This window comes from Cololabis saira, chromosome 11 (genome assembly GCF_033807715.1).
Source record: "Cololabis saira isolate AMF1-May2022 chromosome 11, fColSai1.1, whole genome shotgun sequence".
NCBI classification, from domain to species: Eukaryota; Metazoa; Chordata; class Actinopteri; order Beloniformes; family Belonidae; genus Cololabis; species Cololabis saira.
In genome coordinates, this window is record NC_084597.1 from 19,582,434 (window position 1) to 19,602,624 (window position 20,191).

A 20,191-nucleotide genomic window follows, 5' to 3' on the forward strand; every position below is an offset into this window, starting at 1 on the left:
TGAATGTAGAGGAAACACTGGATGGCCAAGCGCCAACATTTCCACTTCAGGTTGAAGCCAGTGCAATCTAAGAAAAAAACTGCAATTCATCAACTCATCACTATGGGCAGGCTCCAAAGGTAAGCTTGTTTTCCCACCTAATAGTCCGGTAGGATTGGGAACTCGGCTCAGTTGGAATTGCACAATGCCCTTTGTGAAACGAATCGAACCGTTTGAATAACGTATTCCCTTCCTTGCCTGTACTGGTTTTGCACCAAGGATTACTGAGGAATACGACAAGACAAACAACGAAGAAGAAAACACACTCATCTATTGGTACATTCAGCACTACTTCCCTGCTGGTTAGTCTGCAAACTTATTTGTTCTTGTGTTTATCAACTGTGATATATTTTCATCTGACCATACTTCAATCAAAGCTTTTACCTCATCCTCACTCCACATCTGACCACAAAACATGTCACCCAGAAATCATGCAATTGTTCAAGTTGTGTTTCCACACACTGCCTTTGCACAGGAAGACGGTGGGAACTGCGTTACCGTCCACTTTCTGCATTTGGTTCACTGACTGAAACCTACATTTTTAGGTGGACCAGACTCTGCTTCTTTGTCTCAATTGTATGTTCACACAACCCCAAATTAATTGAACTTTCCAAGCAAACAAACTCGGGTTTGTTTAAAGTAGGGCTGTTCGATTTTGCCCAAAAATAAAATCTCGATTTTTTTCTCTCAAAATCCGATTTTCGATTACGATTATTTTGTGAATTGACAAAAGGCAAAGAAATGATTTCAAATATGCTGTTTTTTTATTGAACATTTGCCCCATTGGGCTTTAAGTGCAAACTTTGCTCTTATTAAACCAAAAATTATTGAATAAAGTGCAAAACTTTGTAAAATAAGATGAAAAAAAGTTTTAAAAAATATAATAAAATATAAAGTTTTATCTCTTAAAAAAAAAAAATCAGCAAATCAGCACTTGCAAACATACAGTAAGTTATATTTCCAATTAAATAAAACAAGACATTTTCTAATTAAACTAAACTGGGTCTTTGCATGCTAAATAATAATGCAACCCATGAAGGAGGTAGAGGTGTGTAATGTCAGTCATTACATTTGCTATTCACATTTGCAAGTTTTTTGCAAGGAACACGAGCCGGTCTACCGGCTCTGGCTTGAGGGATGCCCGGTGGCATGTTACAACGCCCCCTCCTACACTAAAGAGCCTCTCCGATGGGGCACTTGTCGCAGGTATTGAGAGGTATTTCCATCAATCATTAATATGGTATCAATCATTAATATGTGTGCAGACAAGGTATATAAAAAAAAAAAAAAAAAAAAAAAAAGTGAAAAATCGATTTTTCACGTTTTAACATCGTTCTAATTACATAATCGCGATTACGATTTAAAATCGATTAAGCGAACAGCCCTAGTTTAAAGTGGACCAAACAGGGCTGGTGTGAATGAACCGTTAAGCTCCTCTGACCTTCATGTTAAAATGTCCAACGTTACAGCAAAGCTAGACATATTTACAACCTGCTAAAAAAATAAAAAAATAAAAGTTTTGGTCTCCAAAGACAGTTGTCACATCCATAGACCTGGAAGCACTCATTTTGGATGTGGTTTTGGTAGCAACCCTTGAAATGAGGATATTTGAACTATTTGATAAAAATCAATGTAAAGTAACACCATATAGCATCATAGATAAGTTAGGTGAGATAACCTATAAGACCCTAACCTAAAGGTGATGTCACAGGGGGTTTGTCCCATTCTTCTTAGGCCACGTTTACACGTAGCCGGGTATTTACAAAAACTGATATTTTCCCCTCTACGTTTTCAAAGATATCCTCGTTTACACGGACCCGCATGAAAACGCTGTTAACGTCATGCCAGCCAATCAGAATCCTGGAAAAAACATTGCCAAATGACACGTGTAACTTCCAGTTAAGGCTGATTTATGGTTCCGCGTTACACCAACGCAGAGCCTACGGCGTAGGGTACGCGGCGACGCACACCGTACGGCGCGCATCTCCGCGTACCCTACACCGTAGGCTCTGCGTCGATTTAACGCGGGACCATAATTCAGGCTTTACTTCCAAGACGGAACAAGAGTCTTTCGTTTGGAGTGATAGAGAAGTGGAGTTACTTTTAAGTGTGACTTTAGAATTTAAAACAGGTAAAATAAAAGAAAATATTGACGGTGGCCAAACAAATTGTAAACACAGGTCGCACACATGACGCTGCTGGTGACGTTTCTGTCGCATAATGTGACGTAAATCTCAGTTTTCCTCCGTTTTGTCTGTTTAGACGCAAACGTGAAAACTGAGTTTTTGAAAATCTCCACTTTGGCCGGAGTTTTCAGAAATGATCGTTTTTGGGGGCTTTGAGCTCCGTTTTCGTGTAAACGAACGGCCAAAACGCATGAAAACGCGTCCGTTTTTGTCCCGTGTAAACGGGGCCTAAGACCCTAACCTATAGGTGATGTCACAGGGGATTTGTCCCGTTCTTCTTAAATACAGTCTATGTGTTTGATGCAAAGAAGTGCTCTACTACTACATCAAAGTGGTACTGCATGACATACTGGACCGCCCCCACTAATTAGCACAGTACTGTCAGTGGCTCTATTGTTAACACACCAGACATGCCCTCATGTGATCAGTACTGGCATTTCTACAGCAAGTGATGTATGACGATAAGGCTAGTTCCCAGAGCTAAGTGGACGTCGTATCAGAGGCAACAAAGACTCATGAAAGTAATCATGGAAGAGAAACGGATAAAGGAACCCAGCAAGAAAAAAAACAAAAAAAAAACAACAATAATGTTGTAACACTAAACTTCGTCCTTATAGCAGGACCTGCTGAGCCAAAAACTGAAAAAGTTCCTTTCTGCCACTTTAATACATGGTAGCTTTGTGATATGCACGCTGTATGCATATATGCAATTGTTTAAATCTTTGAAATGTTAATTCTTTTGCATGAATTATGTTTTATTATTGCTATTTATCAATTTAAAAAGACTGGTTGGCTGCTATTTAGTATAGAGTTATACTCATAAATGTTGCTTGTTTAAATTTAATCATTACAAATTGTTCCTTAAAGTGTTTTTTGATAACATGGATATGGGTGTTTGATTCCATTTCATTTATATATGAAATGTAAATACTGCACAAGCAATCATTTTATTTAAAAGAAAAACAGCAGAAACTAAAAATCTTAAAAGAAAAAACATCTCAATGTTGAATTTTTAATTCACAGGTTAGACTAGTTCATTCTTCATTCATTTATTTATCTTTGTTTTGAAAGGGTTTTTGTTGACTTCTACTGAGAATACAATACATTTTTATTTGAAACAAATGTTTTGAAAAAGAAAAGCAGCATATTCATTGGAACTCCCTTTTTGTTAATTAAAATTCTTTGTATAGAGGTTCATTATTTACATTTTTTAAGTGTTCAATGCTTATTTTAATAAAACCCAAAAATATCTAAAAAGTGTGCTTGTGCAAAATCCAAAGGCCTACATCACAAACTACAAAAAAGATTGACCTGGTCAGCAATATCTATTCACTTAATAGGTCTGGTAGCCGTCCCATTTGCAGCCATTTTCACTGGTATAAACTGTACTGAAACAGTTGCTACAGGGATGAGAGGCCCTTTACAGTTCACTCATACAGGTTCGTCAAAGAGCCAATAATCATAAATGCAGATGGCTGCAGGATTTCTTATAACAACTTGGAGTAACTTATTGTTTGTTAATTGCTACAATTATTCACCGGTGTTCCTACTCCACTGCACATCACACCAGTTTGGTTGTCATTGCCTGCATCTGTTTCTCTGATTGATTGCATGTGTATCCAAAATTGTCCAGAGGCAATTTCATCTGCAACTGATGGTATCATCTTCTGGAAATCAAAGTCAATTTGAGAGGAACCAGACGGATTATTTGCATCAAAGACGAAATAATTAGGATGGCTGGCCAGTCTATGCAAAGACACGTAGCAACAATCTATTATAAAAACACAATTTCTTTTTTTTTGTGCAAAGGTGTGTGTAAGATACATAAGTAAATATGATTTCTAACACATAAATATATAATTTCTAAACTATGTGGGGGAAATGGGTTATTTACAATGAATACAAAAGGTTTAACATCACAAAATGTTTTTGTTTTGTTTTTAGTTTCTTCAGAGGCTGAGAAATGACGAGTTTGGTAGAGTTAAAGTTAACATTTTCTGGAAAATCCCTCACTTCTTAAAGCAAGCTCTTGCACTTTATTACAATACTTTCACTTAGTTTTATTATTGATGTATGTTTTATGTCCTTTTGTAAAACAGAATCACGAATGTACACACACCACAGTGGAGCAGCATAACTAATGTTATTGTAAAACAGAATGACAAAATAATTCAATTAAATCATTAGGGATTAAAGATTTAAAAAAAGGATGATTCCAATTTGTGGTTAACAAATAAGGCTTTATCATCACCTGATACTGTTTTTCTTGCTGAAAAGCAGGGTACCCAATATAACATGGAAATGTAGTTATTTTTGGTGAATCTGAGAAAAATACAACAATTTACTCAGCAAACAAAACAAATTATGTCCTTATACTATATTGCCATTTAACCTGTTGAAATTAAGTCCTCAATAGTGTTTAGTTCATTTCTGCATTCTCAAAATAATTCAGTAATTTAGGATAAATTGCCTTTAACCAAAGCGCAGCATGTTTATTCTCTGAATCACCTATTTTTAATTGGATTTTATTCACATGTGATGACTTGATTTAGTTAGCTGTGGCTGCTAACTAGCGGCGCTTGTGTGGTCAAAACCCGCTCAAACTCCACAAAACAAGCAAAACATGCAGAGTCCCGACGAGCGGGGTGTGTTTGGCGGCTGTGGCCGGCCACCATGCCGGGTACTCACCCCATATTTGATGGATTTAGTCGCTGAAGTGGAGGATCCTGTGCAGGCGCCGCTGCAGACTAGCGCCGTGCGTCTCTGCGGTGGCGCCTTCACGGCCGCTCGGAGAAACGAGCTCCGTCTTCACCCCGACGTGCGTGTTGCTGTTATCCCCGCCGGTGCATCGGGGTTGTCGGCCGGGTTTACAGCAGTGAGACGCGGGGCTGTGCGTGCATGTTTGACGTAGCTGAATAGAACTAAACTCCTCAGTTGTGCGGGATTATCGAGCCCTAAACCACAGCACAGCGAGTCTGAGTTTATAGCACAATTAAACTCAAGGTTCTTAACTCGCACTTTTAAAACGAGAAAAATAACCAAAATGACGAAAGTATTATTGTGAAATAGCTGGTAAGCTTTTGCTGCGTTCCATTTACCTCGAAAGTCGGAACTCGGACCTGGGAATAACGTCACAGCCAAGTTATCAGCGTTCCAGTTACAAAGTCGGAAAACAAGTTTGTAGTTCGCATATACCACATGAAAAATGTGAAGTACACTATAGCAGCATATATATGCTGAACAATACTTGTATATGACTGATTTAGTGTGACCAAAACTAGAATGAAGTGCTACGAATTATTACAGAGCTCTCTTCTACTGTTTACAACCGGGGCAGCCATCTTGGAATGTGAACTCGGGGGTGGTGAAGACTCTCCCACTTTCCCAGTGGGAAATCCCACTTCGAGGGGCGTTCCAGTTGAAAAATCCTACTGGGAACTGGGAAATCCCCACTCCCGAGGACAAATGGAACGCGGCATTAATCCAGTCGATCCTAGCTTTCTGAATATAATCTGCTGTCAAATCCGATAAAAGAATGAGGATGTGAATAATAATAATAATAATAATAATAATAATAATAATAATAATAATAATAATAATAATAATAATAATTCCGATTTTAACTTTTTTTTAACCCCGTCAATTGATAAATCTCTGTTCCAGTCGCTGGTTCCTCTCTGGAGTTTAATATTGCAGAGCTTTGTCGCTTCAAGTGAGACATTTAAAGCTGTTTTTTGGTGACAGACACCTTCTTTCCACGCAGGGCTTCGCGTCCACTGAGAAAAAGCGACACTTTATGTGTGCACTCCGGCTTTTATCATCACGTCCTCCTCCAAGATCACAGCTCGGCTTCATCGACGTCGACGCCGACTGATGCGTCTCTCACCACCGGGCGAGTGGGTTTCTCTGAGCATTTATCTCATTATTTCTACAAAACAGGCATCGAGATGCTGTGAAATTACAGTGCTGGTGCTCCGTCGGTCGGCTCATCCTCCTCTTCATCATCTGTCAGCCCCTCATCTCATATACACAGATCATCATCACTGTTCCGTCCGGCGCTGCCGAGGCTCGGGGGCAACGTCAGTCTGTGACGTCATCACGCCCCCGGTTTCAACGTAATTAAGTACCGTAGTAATTATTGTAAGCCCGTGGAGGACCAAAACTAACATGATTAAAAATAAAAGCAGAAATATATTTTTTTTGTTTTTCCTTTTCCTAGTATATGCATTTGTTATTTTTACATTTCCTTGTCTCCTCTTTTTACTTTACCGTATGCCTTATTGCATGAGGTAAACAGCCCTTTTTACTTTACCATATACATTTCTGCCTCATTATATATATACCTTTTATTTATTTATGTATTTATTTATTTATTTATTTGCACAATGATAACAGCAATTTTAACATACAATGACAAATGAATTGTGCAGGAGAGGAAAAAAAGCCCGAAGGGCTTATAAAAAATCCTCCCCCTCAATACAATATCACCAAAACAAATCAATCAATAGAAAAAGAATCCACCTTATTCCTGGAGCCTCTACTGTAGAAACTGCTGTGGGAGTGACTTCCGGTTAGCCGCCGGAAGTTCCGTAACGCCATTGACTAACATGGGCAGCTGAGCATGAACAGCGGTTTATTTTAAAGCAATTTGCTTTCAATCTAGCAGAGAAGTTACGGTTTTGTTTTCTGACATTTAATGTTTAACATGTTTATCAACCGTAGCATTTACTAAAATGTCCTTGCGGAGCTCGGGTACGTCGTTTTGTGGAGGAAAACCGGCATCATACTTTGTGGCTCGGATCCGACAGACTGCCGGAGGAGAGACGGGAATCCTCAGAGGATTGACAGGAATATCATGAGAATATCAGGTGTGATTTCAGGTTAATTTCATGAGAATATCAGGTGTGATTTCAGGTTAATGTAATGAGAATATCAGTTATGATTTCAGGTGTATGGAGGACACAGCATTGTAGTATTTGTCCGGTAATGACAACCTTTAGTATTATTTATTATTATTTTCTGTGCAGTTAAAATACAAAGTGTGTTTATGGCACGGACTGCAGGGCAGCATTAGAATAAAAATACAATAGTTTCACTACAGACATGTTGATAAGAAAAAAGTTTTTTGTTAATTAAATTTTAAATCTTAGCTGTGATCAGTACTCGAGTTGTAAAAAAGAAATCAGGGGGGATGGTGGATTTTATCATATGGGGACAGATCATTTTTGCTGATTACAAATAATATAATATATTACAAACAATAGCACTGACCAAAAACACCTGCAGAAATACTGCAGGAATGACATAGCAGCAGTTAAATGCAGCCTTCTGTAAGCTTTAAATATCCACTGGGCTTACATCAAATACATCAAAACACAACAATAAAAAACACTTTTCTGAACTTATCAATATGACTCTGTCCTTCACAGGATAAGTAAAATGGATCACTGCAAAAACTCTAAATCTTAACAAGAATATTTGTCTTATTTCTAGTTAAAATGTCTCATTTTAGTAAAAAAATCTCATTACACTTAAAACAAGACTCATCCCTGGAAAAAACAACAATTTTCACCTGTTTCAAGTAGATTTTCACTTAAAATAAGTAAAAAAATCTGCCAGTGCAACAAGATTTTTTTTCTTGTAATAAGAAGATAAATCTTGTCCCACTGGCAGATTTTCTTACTTATTTCAAGTGAAAATTTACCTGAAACAGGTGAGAATTGTCACATTTTTGTGGTGATGACTCTAACCAGAATGTTAAATGTAAATGTTGAAATAGCATTAAAACCACTTTCATTGATGAACTGACATAAGGGATGTAAAGGGGGGGGGGGGCAGTTTTACAGGGGGGATGATTTGGACCGTTTTTATTTCAGGGTGGGGATGCCATCCCCCTCGTCCCCCCTCAACTCCAGTACTGGCTGTGATAATGTACCGGTTTTTTCCTAAACTTCTGGAGGGCTTAGGTGATGTGGTTGCAGGTTTTCCCCCAGGTACATTTGATGAGGGGGCTGGGGGTGTTATAGTGGTAGGGAAAACCCTAATGTATCATATCTTATCTTAATAATTGTGTACTGTATTGCTCCCTCAGATGAGCCTGACCAGATGGATCAGAACGAGGAGCTGTGCTCAACACCAAAGCTTCCTGTGATGCCCAAACACAGTGGTCAGACCCAGGGATGGAGGACCACACCTATTCTATTATTTACGTGCTGGAGATGAGGTGATGGGTGACCGTGGTTTCACGTTTGAGACTTGCTGGAGGAGCGTAGGGGGAAGCTGATCATTCCAGCATTCACACGTAAAGGATGCCAGCTGACCAGTGAGGAGGTCACTCGCACACGCCGCATTGCTCATGGCTGCATTCATGTTGAATAAGGAACCTGGAGGTGTACAAGATTCTTTCTCAAACAGGACCAAATTAACTTTGTGCCCAAAATTGACAAAATGCTCAAGATTTGTGCTGGTTTAGTGAATTAAAGAGCTGAGTTTATTTCAAGTGAAAAGTGAGAAGACATTTAATATTGCACTTAAACATACTTACATATTTCATTCATTTAACATTTTCTGAAAACAATTTAGGTACCGTTACACTTACAGTATCTTTAACACACAACTCTCAACAGGTTAAGTGCTGTATGTAGTTTGTAGAGCTGCACTTACATATTTAATTAATTTAACATTTTCTGAAAACAACCGAGGTCCAGCTGCAATTGTTTATTTTTTTGAGGAGATAAAAGTCTAAATATTGTGATTTCAGTTAGTCAGGTGTGAATATTTTCTGGTTTCTTAAGTCCTCCGACAGTAAACTGAATTTCTCTCACTTAAGACACAAATGTAATGTGCTTTTGTTAAACAATATTTTTGTGTTAAAATGTTTTGATTCATGTCCCAATATTGTATGTCCTAATATGTCAGGAGGGGATCTTTCAGGTTCTGTTTTTAATAAAACTGAAAACAAAAATGAAGTCTGTTGTACTGTTTTCCCCCTAGCTTTATACAGAGAGGCAAAGCTGAATCTTCTTTGTACCAAATTCATCTACAAATGTTGGAAGTATGTGTGAAAAGTTCTGGAGGTGTTTCATGTGTGTATCTGAAGTCTTTGTCAAATGAAATTTGGAACTCCAGGTGCTCAGTTGGTGTCCAGATAAGCAGCTCTGCAGCCCCAGGCACATCACTGCCAGCTGGACCTGAAAGAATAAATATAAAAGATGGCTTACAGTTTGTCTTAATGTAGGTTCACAAGTAGCCTACCTGTCACATTAGTTCATAGATTATAAGCAGTACTCGAGTTGTAAAAAAAAAAATCAGGGGGGGTGGTGGATTTTATCATATGGGGACAGATAATTTGTGCTGATTACAAATAATATAATATATTACAAACAATAGCACTGACCAAAAACACCTGCAGAAATACTGCAGGAATGACATAGCAGCAGTTAAATGCCGCCTTCTGTAAGCTTTAAATATCCACTGGGCTTACATCAAATACATCAAAACACAACAATAAAAAACACTTTTCTGAACTTATCAATATGACTCTGTCCTTCACAGGATAAGTAAAATGGATCACTGCAAAAACTCAAAATCTTAACAAGAATATTTGTCTTATTTCTATTTAAAATGTCTCATTTTAGTAAAAAAAAAAATCTCATTACACTTAAAACAAGACTCATCACTGGAAAAAAGAACAATTTTCACCTGTTTCAAGTAGATTTTCACTTAAAATAAGTAGAAAAATCTGCCAGTGGAACAAGATTTTTTTGCTTGTAATAAGAAGATAAATCTTGTCCCACTGGCAGATTTTCCTACTTATTTCAGGTGAAAATTTACTTGAAACAGGTGAAAATTGCCAAATGTTATTTTCTGGTGATGACTCTAAATGTTGAAATAGCAGTAAAACCACATTCATTAATGAAATGACATAAGGGATGGAAAGGGGGGATGATTTGGACCGTTTTTATTTCTCATCTCGAGTACTGATAAGTAACAATATTTACCCACCTGGAGGAGTATCCACTTTGCCCATTGGGAAGAATGAGAGACTTCTCATCTTCTAAGCATTTCTTCACTTCTTCAGGTCGTCCTCCCATCCCTCAACAGCAGGAGGCAGCGGTAAGATGATATTGTCCCGTTTGAGCTGTGACAGGTGGTGTTTCCACATGTTTTATATCCCCGACGCTCGGAGAAAGAGGGTTAACGCGTTCACTCAGCATGTAAACAAACGCCGGTTGGGGCAGCACCGGAAGTAGCTCCCACAATTCGCGCAAAGCCTCATGGGCCGTAGGAATAAGGTGGATAGAAAGGAAAAAAGAAAAGGTAAAAGAAACAAAGAAAAACACAATAAACACCCAAACAAAAATATTCATGAAATGGCAATTTCATTTCAGTAGGAATAGCCTGTTAATTTTGCCTATATAAAAGATACCCCACTAAGCTGGTCCTAAACATTTTTAAGGATGACGCTAACTTAAGAGATCTATCTAAACAGTTCAGAGTTGAGGGCCATGGAATTTGATAAAGGATTGGTGACTGCAGGTACGACAAAGAGGTAAATGAAAGTTCTTCCTACCTCTAACTGAATAAGAATGAATATCTGATGATAACAGAAAAAACAAAAAAAAACAAAATATATATATATATATATATATATATATATATATATATATATATATATATTTTTTTTTTTTTTTTTTTTTTTTTTTTTTTTTTTTTGTTATGAAATGTATGTAAATTATCTATGTTTTATAATGTTTGTAACTATCATTATACTCACATTACAAGTGGAAAAATACTGTGACAAGATGAGTGTTGGAAGCAATTTTTGACCTATGGAATTAAACTAGAAGAGTGTTGGAAGAGGCACTTTTGCCCTATTGAATGTAACTACAAGACTGTGATTGATATCACAGTAGTAGTCATGATTGAATCAGATAAACCATGGAGACAACTGAATGCTTTCAATATGATTGATTTGTAACTATGGAGTATATACTGTATATATATGGCTTACGGCTGTATTAACTTCAGTAGCCAGGAGGAAGCTGACACTTATGTTAAGCTGCCTGACTACTCCTTCTACAAGTAATACGATTATTGAATCTAACCTCTCTGTCTCGTGTCTCATTCTTGCTGCTGCATAGTTGGAGTGCAGAAACACATTTCTCCAACATATATATAAATTAAAATCCCCCAGTAGGACATTTTGATACCAAAGCTTAGAGGCAAGCAAACCACCATTATTTACCACTATGAGGAATTCTTTATGCTAGTAACCTCTGTCCAAAATTATTTGTGTTACTGCACAAATCAACTTTTGTTTCATAATTCCACAAAACATGTCCTCATTTCTGTAATGCTCCTTGCCAAATGTCAGGGGCCCCCTTTGCTGTTGAGTGACATATGAACAGAGACGCTGCCACCTACAGTGATGCCTTTAAGTCTTAATCTGGTATTCGTGGGGTCTTCTTTACTTCAATAAGGGTTCTGCGTCGGATCTTTGGGGTCATCTTGGCTGGATGTCCACTTTTAAGAAGAGCAGGGACTTGATGATTTGTCCACCTGTGGACTGATGCATGCCTAAACACTGTGTATCACTATCCAGCCTTATTCAGATCAATTAGTAGCATTCACAATGTATTTTCTAATTAAAATCTATCTTTTCTATACACAAAAAAGAGAGTGCTTTATATCACACACAGACATCCTGTAAACTTAACTAATTAATGAAACTGTGATGCCGATACCATAATAACTACATTGTATTGTTGAGTTGTAAAATAAATTAATAAAAACACCAAGAATTGTGCTTGATCGGAATGTTTTTTGGATGGAAAGCCTATGATTTACAGGAAGGAAGTGTGTCGATTACCCTGTTATCCTGCGTGAAAGATTTAAATAGGTGTGAGGCTGATATTTTCACAGGTGAGAGCCAAAAGAAAAGAAAAACAGATCTTTCAGTAAAACTTCTGCAATCTGGGATTTCCACGTGGCCTTCTAGCCCTTAAATAAAGACTGATGCAGAAATAGTGATTACAGTAGGTTGACTTTTTATTGGGTTTTGTTTTCTCAAAGAAAGATTTATTTTACAGCTACAAAACCAAACTGAAACACATCCAACATTCTTGCCTGTGACTGACTTTAAGACCGACTAAAGACATCTGATACTGGTCACCAGCACCAAAGTATATATAGATCTAGCAAGAGAAATGAGGCAGAAAATGTTACTTTATATTTCTGAATTACCACTGTTCAAATGATTTACTGGATACAACTATTTAACTCAGATTAACCCATTGACATCATATAACCAACCCAGGAGATTGTACACTGTGAGCAGATGCCTTCCCGACATGTTGCAAATGCTTCACATGAAACACAGGAAGGAGCTAGTTTTCTATTTCAAGATTACGCTGAGCTTGAAAACTGAAGTCGGGCATGCTTAGTACGAATGCAATCAAGCAAGCAGCACTTGGAGAGGCAAGAGCAAGCTCAAGATCCTGCAAACAATGGACACAGTCAATGAGGATTTTGTACAGCCAGATGTGGACGCTGTGATGACAATGCTGACACCAGCCGACGTTCCAGGACAAGACATCGATGCCAGCGATGAAGTAGAGAGGCTTCGAAACAGGTATTCTGTGTTCTCTATACACAGTCATGCAAAAGTTGATGCCCCCTCTTTTAATCCTATGCTAATTTTGTGAGTATGTGCACAGAAAAATGACTTTTAAAAACGAATTTGATCATAGTGGGGCTCACTACCAGGCAAATACAACCTCAGATTATTATATACCTTTATTACTGATTTGTAATTTATTTAATAAAAATCAAGAAGTACAATAGAGGATCCAGAGGATTTAAGAAAGCTAAATGCAGCCAGCTGCCGTTAATCATCAGTCATTTACTTGTATGAGCTGATCATTAGCAGGGCTGCAGACCTTTATAAAAGCAGGTTGGGTTGTCTTTGCAGTTGGGTGCTTTGGAGCATTCAGATGTGTTAAAGGGATTGTGACATGAAAAACACATTTTTCTTGATTTTTTGTGTTTTGTTGGGTGTCTTGACATCAATTACACCCAAAAAACAACGAACTTTTAACATTCAGTGTATTGTGTGCTTTCTGGGATTTTCCGCATAACTATGCAAAAACGGCGCACCTGGTTTGGTGGCGGATCGTTACGTAACGATCCGCTAAATCACCGCCCCCTCCACCCAGCTCCCTGTCTCCTCTCCTCTCCAGCGCACCATAAAGGCTGATTTATGGTCCGCGTTACACCGACGCAGACCCTACGGCGTAGGGTTACGCGGCGACGCGCACCATACGCTGAACCCTACGGCGTAGGCTCTGCGTCGATTTAACGCGGAACCATAAATGAGGCTTAACACGCCTCTTTTGTTCTAATCACCGGAGGAAAACTGCTAAGAAGACCCGCGGCCACTGACTGGACTTAAGATAAGGGGACAGTGCTGCTTGCATGCCTTTATTTTTATGATTGTTTGCTGTGGTTCGCCCTCCTGCTTTTCCGTGCATGCTTCGCCTGTCGCTCCGACGCCGCTGTGAGCGTATGGCTGGAGGAGGAGGAGGTTTGGAGGAGGAGCGGAGCAATGATTGACAGGAAAGGGGGGAAAGGAAGCATTTTTCACGGCGCAAAAAAACACTGTAATAAAAAGCCAGGAAAAGATTACTAGAGTGAAGTTTTTCTTGTTACACTCTTTTAGACACATTTGAGGGATGTTGCCCAAGACTTTTAATAGTGTTAAAAGCATGTTAAAAATGATGTCACAATACCTTTAACACAACGCCAAGAGAGGACAGACATAAGCAACAATACCAGACACGCCACTGCTGCTTATGGAACCATTTCAGTTTGAAACACTTTGAGTGAAGCCCAAATGTTTTGAATTTGTCACAATCACAAAGTTCTACGTGAGAGTATATTCACTTTACACTAATACCCACCATCATCAGATGATTCATTTATGGTTCATGTGCAATAAATAAAACAAAACAAAGCAAAAAAAAAACTTTGCGCAGCGCAGATTTCAAATATGATGATTTTGCTTAATAACTTCTCTAAAAGTGAAGCCATAGCAGTAGTGGAGATGGTAGAAGAAATAGCAACAGCAATTGAAAATGATGAATATTCTGTTGGTATTTATATTGATCTACAGAAGGCATTTGACACTATAGATTATAGTATATTATTAAGAAAACTAGATAAGTATGGATTTAGAGGTGTGGCTTATTCTTGGCTTAAGAGCTATTTGGAAAATAGACAACAATGTGTACAAATTAATAACACTATGTCACAATTCAGGGAGGTCACCTGTGGCATACCCCAGGGATCTGTGATTGGTCCAAAACTTTTTTTACTTTATATAAATGATACTTGTAATGTTACTGAATTGTTAAAATGTATTATTTTTGCAGATGATACAAATATGTACTGTTCTGGGAAAAATTTAAAGGAACTTCTGTCCTCAATTGAAAGGGAATTAAACATTCTTAAAACTTGGTTTGACGTTAATAAGTTATCACTTAACATTAAAAAAACAAAATTTATGGTTTTTGGAAACCGAAAAGAAATTTATGGGGATATTACATTAAAAATATGTGATTCTGAAATTGAAAGAGTATTTGATATAAAATTCTTAGGGGTTGTTATTGATTGTAAATTAACATGGAAACAACATATTACATAAAAGGAAAGATTTCAAAGTCAATAGCAATCCTGTATAAGTCTAGAAATATATTAGTAATCAGTAAATAATACAACAGCTCCTTTCAAAACAATTTATTTTATGGAAACAAAATCAACCAGTGCATGTTTAGAAACTGCAAATGCATGGAGGAAATCTGCATGATGGAGTGTGATGTAGGAGTTCTCCAAAGAGATATTTTCTCCTCAACTATGTTTGGGGTCAAAATTAAACATGTAAATCTTAACTGATGGCTCCATATAGCCTATAAGGATAGTTTCTTGCAATTAACCTCACCATCACTCTCTTTCCTCAGTTTACGTGAGTCTGTCCACGACGAGAGCGTCCGGCCGAAGATGCAGTGCCTGATGATGGACTCCTCTTTCTCCATGGTAACCATGCAAGGGGAAGACAGTGGGATAGCTTGGGAGACGACCCCCAGCCGCAGCAACACACCAAGGGCATCTGAACCTGGAATGGTGGAGGTCAGCTCACCGGTCGCTGTGCGACCTGCGACGCCTGGGTCCCACCCAGCTGGAAAGATTATATTTTTAATGGACGAAGAGATGATTTCAAGACGAAGGAAACCTAAAGAAAGGGCAAGCAGTCAGAAGAGCAAGGCAGAAAAAAATTGGGACATCCTGGAGGGAAGCTCCGAGAACATCTCAGGGAGGCCAGAGTTGGTGGAAGTCTCTCAACCGAATGTTAAAACTGAAGAAGGATACCAAGAGGAAGCGAATGATTCTATGGAAGATAAAGAGCAGCGATTGTTCAGCATTGTGTCCGAGGGTTTGGAAATCCTCAATATTGTTGTTCCCCCTAAAATGGCCACTGTGGATGAAGAGGAGAGCAAAGAAATGACAGACAACCTGTCGTATCTGGAGGAGAGTCTTGTTCCCAAAGCCAGCGAGGACACCCAAGACGCAGAGCTTCCGATCTTGGCAGAATCTGAAGCAGGAGTAGTTGACCAGCCTGCCCCCCCGACGGTTGTTGGTGTGATGGATCCACCAGGCGCTCCAGTGGCCAGACCTCTACCCAAGGGAGCTGCTGGGAATGTGGACTACTTTGAGGCCTTCTCCATGATTGATGCTCAGGCTCCTGGAAGTCCTGCTGTGATCAAACAGGAGCAAGAAGAAGCAGAGATAAAGGCTGTGACTGAGGGCCAGGACTCTGAGAAACCTGAGGAGTCTAAAGGCAACACCTTCACTGCAAATGTGGACGGGTCAGATACAAACGGTTTAGAAGAAATCACCAGTGAGCTCCTGGATGTAGTCTTCTACGCCGGTACAGAGAGCTTCCCAGAGAAAAGTCTGGACACTGGAGATGGAGTGGCCGAAGGTGCAACATCCAGGCTTCCCTCAAAACCAAGTGGTTCAAATTTGTTTGGAAGCCAAGAAGAGATCCTGACCCCCATCTTTCTGCCTGAAGGGCCGCCGAAGATTATCGACCCAATTTTGTTAGAGGAACCCAAAGCCATGGCTTTCCTGTACACGGACCTGTACGAGAAAGCATTGGGCACCTGGAAAAAAGATGAGGACGCGGAAAGCATGACCTCCGAGAAGTCCTTCCACAGCAGGCACTCAGACCGGGAGGCCAGGGGATATCTAGAGAAATACGTTCTCATTGATGAGACTCCTGCAGTGGAGGTGGAACCAGAGGATAAGGAAAAAGGCCCAGAGGGAGAAGCACGGGTACTGGCCCAAGATCTGTATGATTTTCCAGATTTTCAGACCACATCTGAGAAAGGTGAGGCACAGTACGCAGAGGAAGTCACAGACTTCCTCAGGTCCAGCGCGAATTCTTCTCCCTACGAAATGGAGCCGTTTCTTCCATCACTAGAAGAATATGACAACCAAACATCAACAAAACCTAAAGCCAAGACAGAAAAAAGAGTCTCCATAGCTGTAGAAACGGTTCCAGAAACCCCAGTAGATCCACTCAGCATCTCAAGCTTTGAGTTCCCCCCTGATGAACTAGAGTGGGGAGGTTCAGATGACTATCCTCCAGACCTGGATGAGCAACATGTTAGTGCACGTCCATATCCCGAGTCACAGAAACAATACCCAGAGACAAATAAGCCAGTTGCTCCTCCCAGGAGAAAGGCAGCTTCATCTCCTAAAGCATGCTTGGATCTTACACCTCTGACTCCAGCTGATGGGGTCACTCAGGAGAATGAGGAAGCTGGAGTAAAAGAGCAAAGGGAGGAGGAGAAGGAGACTGCATCACCGGCAGAGACCACAGACGAGGGCGATGGAGATGGAGAAGAGACTCCACAGGCCTCCTCTGACGTGGCTCTTCTGGAGAACGTGCTGGCTGCGCTGGAACCTGAGTCTGCAGGGGACGAAACTGTAAAAGACTCCAATAAAATAAATGACAGCGATGCAAAACAAGAAGAGGAGAAAGACACAAAACCAGAAGAAGAAGAGGCAAAAAGGGAGACTGAAACAGCTTCAAATGAAACTGATGTGAAGGAAGCAGATGTTAAAATGGAGACGAATCCAGAGACACAGGGAGGTACCGGTACTTCAACTGCCTTGTCAGACGAGCCCGCCAAGAAAGGGCAGTGTATAATTCTTTAGTTTAGTAAGGCTCTGAACCATGCATCCTAATTTAGCCCTAAAATGACATACAATTATCCTAAAGCCAGTTGAAGTAAATGTTTAACAGCTTATGTATACAGACATGTTTAAGAGTTATTACCCCCTTTTTAAATCCAGTTTGTGTGACTGTTAGAACATAATTAAAAAAATACATTAATTAATTGGGCAATGTAGTTTACTTTACTCATTGACCTAAATCCAAATAAAACAGAGCTATATGTCTGCTTTAGATGGATAACGGTGCAAAGTTAACATGTAGAAGATCAACAAGGTTTTCTACATTTGCTGAGGTAAATCAAAGCAGCCATGCGTTTAACTCTAACGCTAAAGAGAGTGTTTCCATTGGTGGGGGTTCCACGTTCATCATCGGGACCGGTACTTGTCTGCATTTTATGCTAATGAAGAGTACCTGTGGGGGTTTTCTTTTTTTATTTATTTATTTATTTATTTATTTATTTATTTATTTAAAGGTTTAGTTATCAGGGACAATGCACATTAATAATACATTTAAACGAATGTAAAATATACCAGAATCAGCCAAAAACGCTATTTTGCACCTGCTGTCCCTGGACTGATGTAAAATAGTCAACCTAAAAGAAAAGTTATTAAGATATAATCAATAAAACATTTCCAAATAAGAAGGCTACATCAGAATAAAGATTACAGAACTCGCTGCAAAATGTATTATGTTTTTCTGTCCAAACACAATTATGGGCTGTTTTAGGATCGGGCTTTTATCTCGAGTAGGTGTCCTATACGGTCGTCATGGCGACTGAAAGATGTCCGACCTGTCAGCAGCTCCCGCTGAAAGGTTCATGTTGGTCCAAACCGGAGCAGCTGGGTCCAGTTCAGGACAGAGATCCAGAAGGATCCTCTTGGTACCTAAACCAGCTGATGATCCAGTCTTAGTCCTGTACTAGCAGGTCTACGTGGTCCCTGAGACTCGCTCCTGATCCTGCCATCAGCAGATCCTGCCATCAGCAGGATCAGGTGTGTCCTCTAACAGAGCCAAGGCTGCCGTTGGGATTTGCGGGTTCCATCGTTGAGCTCCTGCCTTTAGTTGTATGTTCAGATCATGTGGTTAGTTGTGAGATTGTTGCAGCTCCACTCTTGTGTAAATTATTTGGTGATGTGGGGACTGTCATGTCCTTCACGTGTGGTCGTGAACTTATTTTTGACGTTACGTTTCCTCATATTCTGCACTTCACTGCATCACCAGCGAGTGTCGCCAATGGACAAAACCTCAGAAAAGTGCGTACGCCAGACATGATTTGTGCGTGGAGGACCGCAACTTTCTACGTTCAAATCACTTTTCGAACATCCGACTGTGAGCGTAGAAAGTGGCGTACGCACGTTTTTTGTGCGCCGAACGTTTCGTACATGAGGCCCCTGACAACTTAACTGTGGTCTCATCTGTCCGTAGGACATAGCTGTTGTGGCCTTGAGGTTTGTTCAGATAGTTTTTTTTAATGTCAGTTGTGCCACTTGTTAAGTCGTGGACTTTCATATTTAAGGTGTTCACTGAGCCCTGTAGTAACTGAGATGTAAATATTGAGCTTTGTTTTGTATTAGTCCAACCACTGTTCATTCTGACCTTGGGTTAAAATTCACTTGAGTGTGAATAATCCTTCTCATTGTAAAATTTAAACTGAAATTGTTTGAAAATGGTTTTATAACCCCTTCTTGGCTGATATGCAGCAACACAGGCTTCTCTAAAACCATTGCTGATGTTTTTCCCTCTTGGCATTGTGTTAATACACTTGCATGCTCCAGACCAGCAAACTGTGAAAAGGTCTGCTTTTGTGAAGGTCTCCACACCTGCTTATGGTCAAAGAACTGATCATAGCAAAACCTGTCTGCAACAGTAAGGGGGTACTTAGTATTGCTTGCATTACTTTTTCGATTTTAGTTTTATTTTTATTTTTTTAAATGGCTTGGAGAAAGTTACATGTTGTTGCTCTTATAACTGTTTCCCATTACTGTAAATATATCTGCATATCTCTTTGTAAACCCAGCAATAGTGCATGAGTCTTTGAAGGGGGAGTTTTGGATCACAAGGCCAAATAACAGGGTGAGAGCATAAAACGACAGGGTGCATCTTCTGCTATAAATAAGCCTCTCTGGCTGTTAACCTGACACCTTGTCTCAGTTAGGAGGCTATGTACTGGCCACCCACTTGTAAACAGACAAGAAAAAGTGTACAATATGTGCAGTTTCTGGTATGATGTGTTATTTTCTGTGTTCTTACACACTGTAATACCCTGTCAGTATGTTTATTTATGGTAGTCAAAACATTAAAACATCTACATGCGTGCTTGTTTGTTCTCTACACCATTAAACCCAGTATCCACTGAGACAAAACTGCAACAAAACCATTTACTGAAGGAAAATAAGAGATTTTTTTCTCTCTTACACAGTTTTTGTAGGGTGACGGCGCAGTACTGATGTTATTAAACTCGGTTCATTTTAAGCCTTTATTAGCAACTGCAGTTGCTTCCAAGACCTGAATCCAAAAACGCCATCTGTGGCCCAGCAGTGATCCTGTGGTCGTACTGACCTTGAAGAAGAGAGTGAAAACACACACAGAGATATCACTTTGCACACGAATAAAGGAGTAAAAAGGTGACAAACAGACGTGAACATGCAGCACAGAGATGGTTTGTTCT

At 39.5% G+C, this 20,191-nt stretch overlaps 2 protein-coding genes across 3 annotated transcripts in view; one reads left to right on the forward strand and one right to left on the reverse strand.

The window, feature by feature from the left end:
• LOC133455080 (homer protein homolog 1) overlaps positions 1–6,275 on the reverse strand; it is a 43,360-nt gene extending 37,085 nt beyond the window's left edge. For both annotated transcript variants that reach the window (XM_061733917.1, XM_061733916.1), the window contains exon 1: positions 4,914–6,275. In XM_061733917.1, the coding sequence (XP_061589901.1) occupies positions 4,914–4,918 (5 nt within the window). In that variant the 5' untranslated portion in view covers positions 4,919–6,275. The remainder of the gene's footprint in view (positions 1–4,913) is intronic.
• Positions 6,276–12,699: 6,424 nt separating this feature from the next.
• si:ch1073-398f15.1 (cardiomyopathy-associated protein 5) lies at positions 12,700–17,690 on the forward strand. The gene is made up of 2 exons (XM_061733337.1): positions 12,700–12,858; positions 15,242–17,690. The coding sequence occupies exons 1-2, from the start codon at positions 12,734–12,736 to the stop codon at positions 17,502–17,504; spliced, it is 2,388 nt and encodes a 795-aa protein (XP_061589321.1). The 5' UTR covers positions 12,700–12,733; the 3' UTR covers positions 17,505–17,690.
• Positions 17,691–20,191: the final 2,501 nt, after the last annotated feature.

What these genes read in the sequence shown, in the direction of transcription:
- si:ch1073-398f15.1 (XM_061733337.1), top strand. Translation starts at nt 12,734, where the DNA reads ATGGACACAGTCAATGAGGATTTTGTACAGCCAGATGTGGACGCTGTG. An exon ending in GTAGAGAGGCTTCGAAACAG is followed by an intron (nt 12,859 to 15,241) that starts GTATTCTGTGTT and finishes CTCTTTCCTCAG; the next exon opens with TTTACGTGAGTCTGTCCACG.